At 53.3% G+C, this 6,231-nt stretch overlaps 1 protein-coding gene across 1 annotated transcript in view; it reads right to left on the bottom strand.

Moving 5' to 3' along the window:
* Positions 1-1,127, bottom strand: part of SP8 (Sp8 transcription factor) — a 3,124-nt gene extending 1,997 nt beyond the window's left edge. The window contains exons 1-2 of the mRNA XM_010577661.1: positions 1,002-1,127; positions 202-306 (exon numbers count right to left, since the gene is read on the bottom strand). Of these exons, the coding sequence (XP_010575963.1) occupies positions 202-306; positions 1,002-1,127 (231 nt within the window). The remainder of the gene's footprint in view (positions 1-201; positions 307-1,001) is intronic.
* Between the last annotated feature and the right edge of the window lie 5,104 nt (positions 1,128-6,231).

Below are 6,231 nucleotides of genomic sequence, written 5' to 3'. Positions count from 1 at the left end.
CCGCTCCGCCGCCCGGCCCCGGGCGCAAAGTTTCGCCACTCCCGCGGGACGATCCCTTCGCCGGAGCCGGCGCCGCGGCTCTGCCTCCAAGCGCCTTCCGGGGCTTTCTTTCACCAGCCACCCCTCCTCCCACGGAGGAGCTCGGGAAGGGTTAAAAAAGGGGGGCAAAAAAAGAGAGGGGGAAAAAGTTCCGCCTGTTACCGTAGCTTTAAAGATGCCCCCGGCACGGCGGCAGCTACGTTTCAGCCTGTTCCCTTTCCCCGGGACCTGGCCGTTCCCCGTCCCTCGGGCCAGTAAGACTCTTTTCTTAAATATAGAATTGCAGGATCATCAAATTACTCCTTTAAAAAGATAAAAGCTTCCTTAAAATAAGCCTCAATTACGTACCAACGATAATTAAATATATATATAAATTTAACATATGTACATATGTATGTATACACAAGTTCAACGTACCTGCTGGACGCGGCGGGCTGTGTTATTTTAAAGGGAAATAAAAAGCCACAATCTGTTGCAAATTAGAAATTGCACACGAAAAACGATAGTGCTGGGGTTGGGTTGGGTTGGGGTTTTTTTTCCTTCCAGCAGTCACATGTAAAGAAGAAAGGCCACTTCTCCGGGGGCACAGGAACAGCACAGCCCGGGCGCTGTAGGTTGTTTCTACAAATGCCCTTAAAACCTTTTCCTGCTCACTGAAAAGTGACTCTGCCCCCTTTTCCCCCTCTCGCTCTTTCTTTTCTCCTAAACTCACTTGTACTTAAGTTAAAAAAAAAAAAAAAAAAAGGCTGAATAGAGGAGACTGATAGCCCCGGTCAAGACAGGGGTTATTTTAACCCCCTCCAATCGACAATAAAAAGAAACCAATTAAACCAGCAAGAGAAAAAATCCTTAGACTCACCCCTAGAAGTGAAGTTGCCATCACACAAAAGTGCCCTCCTCTCAGAGGATCTTTTTTATATTGATAAATCAGAGGCAGTGTTTTTTTTAGAGGTGTGCAATACAATGATCAGTTCCGCCCATTCCACCACAATTGTAGCTCCCTCGCCGGCTTTGAAGTGCCGCTGAGCCGCCGCCAGCCAATCCCCGCTCCCGCCGCCTCGCTCGACGACGTGACTGCGTGAGGTCATCAGCGCCGTCGAGCCCCGCCGGCGGGGGCCGGCGGCGCTGATGACCTCACGCAGTCACGTCGTCGAGCGGCGCGGGCCACGGTCCCGGTCCCGGTCCCGGTCCCGGTCCCGGTCCGCAGGGGCCCCTCGCCGGGCTGCTTCTTCCCGGCCGCCCCTTTCCATCAACACCACCACCCCCCCCCCCGTGCGCGTAATCTGACAACAGGTTATTTTTCTGAGCGGTTTACATTTGTTTGGATTTTTACACCACCATCGTCTCAGCGTTACTATTATTACCGCAAGGATGGGCGGGTGCGGGCTCCCCGCACCCCGCTCCCCCTCTGCGCGGTCCTCCCCCTCCCTTTTCTTTCGGTACTTCTGGCAGCAAGCGGGGGGAACACTTCAGGCGACTGCTGGCTGCTCCCCCACCCGCCCACAGCCCCCCCAGACCCGCCGTTTCAGGCGTGATTCTTGGCTCCGGGGTCCCACAAACCGCCCCGGGAGCGGTGCCCGGGCTGGAGGTACGCGGAGGAGCTTTCCGCAGCGCGTCCCCGGAGAAGCCCACCCGAGCGGTACCGGCACAGCCGGGCTGGCACAGCCGGGCGGCCCTCGCCGCCTCGTCCCGGAGCAGCCTGGGGTCGGAGATGCTCGCTTCGCTCCCCTCGGCTCCTCGCCCGGCCCCGGGAGGGGGGCTGCGGGGAAGGGCAGAGGCGGTGCAGGCCGGCCCCGGGGCGGGGGAGGGAGGCGGGGGGCGTCGGGGGCAGCCCCGGTCCGGCCCCGCTCGCCCAGGTGCTCTCACCCCCGCGGGTTTTCCGCAGCAAGCTCCTCGCGGACCTTTGCTTCGTGGGGGCTGGTTTTTTTCTCCTTCTCTCGGCCTCGGTTTTGACCCGTTTCCGTGTCGTGGGGATATTGACTGTACATCATATCTATTGATCAAGGGGGTAACGTACATTATCATACTTTGAAGTAAGAGTGAAGTAAATTAATGAACTGCTTTCATTCTCTGAAGGCTGACGGTTACCATAAATGTCGCGTTTCTCTCCGCGAGCTGCTCTGAATGATTTTAGCCTGTTGAGAAGGCGTGACAGGCCAGCCCAGAAGGAGGAAGGGGTGGGGGAAGGAGGGAACTCCGTTTAACAAATAAAAAAGAATTAACTTCATTGCTTTGGTCTCCTTCTATAATGATATTCATTTTACAGACCTAATGCACACTTGTTTAAATTTCGGGTTTAATTTAATCAATACTATCACCCGCGAAGAGGGGAAGAACGTTTCCCGGAGATACTCCCTTGTATGAATGCTTATTAACTTTTTATCTCTACTTCCTTTATCTGCTGGAGGTGGGGAGGAACTATTAAGACATAGATCAGAAAGCGTAAGAGCAAAACAAGCATGGTGAGCATTATATTTTAGAGGAACAGAAAATCGCGTTTTGTGGTGTGCCAGGTTAGGTAAAAAGATCGACACGCATTCCTTTCAGCCCCAGAAAGTCTGAGAGACTTTGCCATCCACCGGGGAAGGAGAAGGCGTTAGTGATGTATCTCTTTTTAGGAGAGCCTCGCCGGGTGGGTCTTCCAGTCGCATCCGTATTTTGTCCGCACTTGTCTGCCCAGAGGAAACGTGTCCTTTCTTGATCTTTTTCGCGTTTGTTTGTTCCGACGCCTGCCCTGACTCTCTTGATTTGGGGCCGAAAGTCCTTAATTTTCAGCGCGCTTTTCCTTTAAAAGCACCGTGTTGGAAATTGTGAAAAACTCGTTGTAAAAATAGTCGTGGGAGTCTTTACGAGGGAACTCAGCAGAGAGGGAGGAAAAAAGGCAAATACATCAGAACCGAATAGAAATCACAAAACTTCTGTCAGTGGCATCCTCCTGCTACTCTGATAATTTCCCTGAAACTGGAAAAGCAGCAGCTTCTGAACTTTGAGAGCGGTGAGCTGATCTTTTCTGAATTCGCCACGGAAGAATCCGTAACCTTCCCCCTTTGTATACATTGCCTGCTGGGCAAAGGATTTAAGGAAGCTTACAATTTTGTTTGCATTTGCGTTATTGACCACTGCACTTAAGGGTGCAGTACATCAACATAATATGCAGGTGGGGGCGGGGGGGCAGCCAGCAAGGAGAGGTTTTCCCGAAATTAATTAAAACTTTTTTTTTTTTTCATCTGAAGTTTAATGTACGGGAGTAGATAAATGTTCGTGCTGTTTCTTGAAAACCTGTGGGATCCACTCTCAATAAAGCTAAAATCTATTAGCATTCTGTATGCATCTGCAGCATAAATTTCATTTGAATTTCAAATTTAATAAACCAGGAGGTTTTTAATCATCCCTGGTTTTATTTGTTTGATATTAACATGCTTATTGACCGGGTCTGTTGACCAGTTTGATCATTACAGGACAGCAAAAAGTTAATTAAAACGACCACAGCTCCTTAATCATATCATCTGTCTCATCCATGTCGCTCCCTTTATTACAGGCTATGATGGATAGTCTCCCAGATTAATTTCTCTGTTTCTTCGATTTGGACAACAGCTTTTGGGACCTAATTTACATCCTGGGAACAACTTGCTCAAGTCTACCTAACATCTTGTGTCTACAATATACACTAGCAATCTCGGAACTTTAGCCACAAGGATAGCTGTCGCTAACCTTTCCGGGGGGAGGGGGGGGCGGATTTTCCTCGGAGAAAACGCGGACCCTCCGCGCAGCGGCCGGCGAGCAGACAGAGAGATGGATAGACCGCTGTACCAGGGCTCCCTGCCTGCCTACAGACAGCTCTACCGGGGTGCAGGGGGGAGACTTCTCTTTGGAGAAACAGAGGTCCGTGCTATTTGAAAAGGCGTAGCTGGAAAGATTAAACCGGCGGCTCACCACGCCGTATGTTGAATGTCAGTATTAGCCAGGGAGCGCCTTTCGTGTCACCCTTGCGCCAATTTACGGGCACACGCGTTAGAGCCTGACCCACCTCATGCCTTCCCGGCTGCACCGCTCCGCTCCGCCGCCTTGCAAGCGTCCAGGGAGGACGAAGCCTTGGCTCCTCTACGCCCAGCGGCTCCCAGCTCCGCTCCCGCGGTCTGCACGGAGAAAAGCCCCTGGCCAGGGGCCCTTGCCCTCGCCGGGCTCCGTGCGCTGGAAGCCGCTGCGTTCCCCCCCGGGTCTGCCCCACCGCCCCGCGCCCGCTGCCCCTGGGGAGGTGGGGGCCAGGAGGTGGCCCCTCCGCCCTCCACCTTCACCTGGAAGATTTACCGAGGGGTGACAACCAACTCTGCGAGCGCGGCAGGGCTCGGCTCGGGCAGGGAGAGGAAGAAGGGGAATAGCACGCAAATGAAACAAACCAGCTTGCCAGCCAGAAAGGAGCGCGCGATGCCTGGCGGTCACTGAGCAAAGGGGATGATTAATGTCGTTCTTTAACCTCCATTCGCACCTCTGCATTGCTGTGGTTTACCTGGGACGGTTTTTCCCACTGCCTCACTGGGTAGTTTCGTTGACCGGGGCTCCCGGTCGGGCACCCGGCGCAGCTCGGCAGCAGCAGACGGTGCGTGTGCGCGACTGCCTGCATCTGTAGCTACGCAGGTTACACCCGTTATTTCTTCCATCAGTGCAAACGTGTCCGTTCCAGGTACCCGCTAACCCTGCCGGGCTCCCCGTCCAGCTGCCCGCCCCGCCTTTCCTAGCCCGGCCGCGGCGCAGCGCGCAGCGTTGCGCGGCCTGGCTGCTCCCCCGCGCAGCCAGCGCGGAGATGCCCGACAGAGCCCGGGCTCCTCGCTGAGCCACTTTGGCGAGGGCACACGCCGACCTGCCTCCTCGCAGCCGGCGGAGGGGATTCACATCGGTGTCTTTCGGCATTTATTTATTTATTTGTCTGGGCCCGCGTAAAAAAAAAAAAAAAAAAAAGGCAAGCAAGCTGGCTGCGCCTCTGAAAGGTCCCTGTAATTAGATTAGCCCTGGAAGACGCCGTGCACATGCTGCTGTGTGCGTGCCTGGGGAGGGAGAGGAAGAGGCACCTTCACACCCACCCTGTTTACACTGCCTGTGTGCGCCCAGATCCGATCCGCATCTCCTCCTTCTTCTCCCCTTTCTTCCCTGCCCCCCCCCGCCCCCTCGCCCCCCCGAAATGTTATCGCTGTGCACGCATCGGCGGTTCCTAGGCGGTCATGTAAGTACCGGGAGGCGCCGGAGGGGAGAGCGAGCTCCCGGGCTGGGCGCGCCGGTAGCCGGGCGGGGCAGAGCGCGGAGCCCCCGCCGGCGGCTGCGGAGCCGGTCCCTGCGGTCCTCCCTAGAACAGATTTGTTTAAGCCGCTTTCTGTTTTTCCTATTATATATCACTTTCTCCCAGGCACCACTTACAGTTAAAAACTACTAAATTCTTCTCCTCAGCGGTATTGATTTCTTTTCATTCTGCTCCGTTAGGAGAGGAGGTAATACTTCCAGATTACCCCGCGTCTCCTCCAGACGGTTGACAATTGCAATCGCAGTTTCGGAAGATAAATGTTACTTTGGGAATTGTGTTTAATTACGAATAATCTAGGAGCTGCTCTGGGTCCGATGGTTTAACCACACATGTGTTCAAATCATTGTACGAGTTTTACAAACGGGTGACAAGATACAGTAAACCTTTGAAAAATCGGTGTGCAAGACAGGACGTTCTCATTAGATAAGCTGCCTGAAGCTGGGTCATGCCCCCAAATACATGCTAGTTATATACAAACATACAAATGTATATATATACATGCACGCCTGTGTATACGTGCGCGTATATAAATGTGTGGGTGTGATAGACACTCGCATATACAAATCCTACAGCACCCAAAATCGTAGCCTGCAGAGAACACAGAGGAAAAGGAAAGCTTTCCACGCATGTATGTCTTTATTTATTTCTTTGTTCTGCCAACTGCACAAAAGTGTCAATCTGGAAAAAAAAAAAAAAAAGAATCTTTGCTTGCTGGCGTTTGCGAAGTGGAAGAACCCCAGGTCCTCCGGGAAAGACGTACCTTCGGAGCACCGAGCCAGGCAGGTTTTGCCCACGGCGGTTCGCAGCGTGCACCGCAGCCTTCTCCTGCATGCAGAACTCCTGCGATCTGACTCGAGAGACCCTAATATTGATATATTTACTGTTCCTCTTAACAATGT

The sequence above is a fragment of the Haliaeetus leucocephalus genome, unplaced genomic scaffold (assembly GCF_000737465.1).
Source record: "Haliaeetus leucocephalus isolate CR32 unplaced genomic scaffold, Haliaeetus_leucocephalus-4.0 Scaffold566, whole genome shotgun sequence".
In the NCBI taxonomy this organism is placed as follows: domain Eukaryota; kingdom Metazoa; phylum Chordata; class Aves; order Accipitriformes; family Accipitridae; genus Haliaeetus; species Haliaeetus leucocephalus.
Note: the sequence above shows the minus strand (reverse complement) of the source record. Positions and strands in the feature narration are given on the sequence as shown.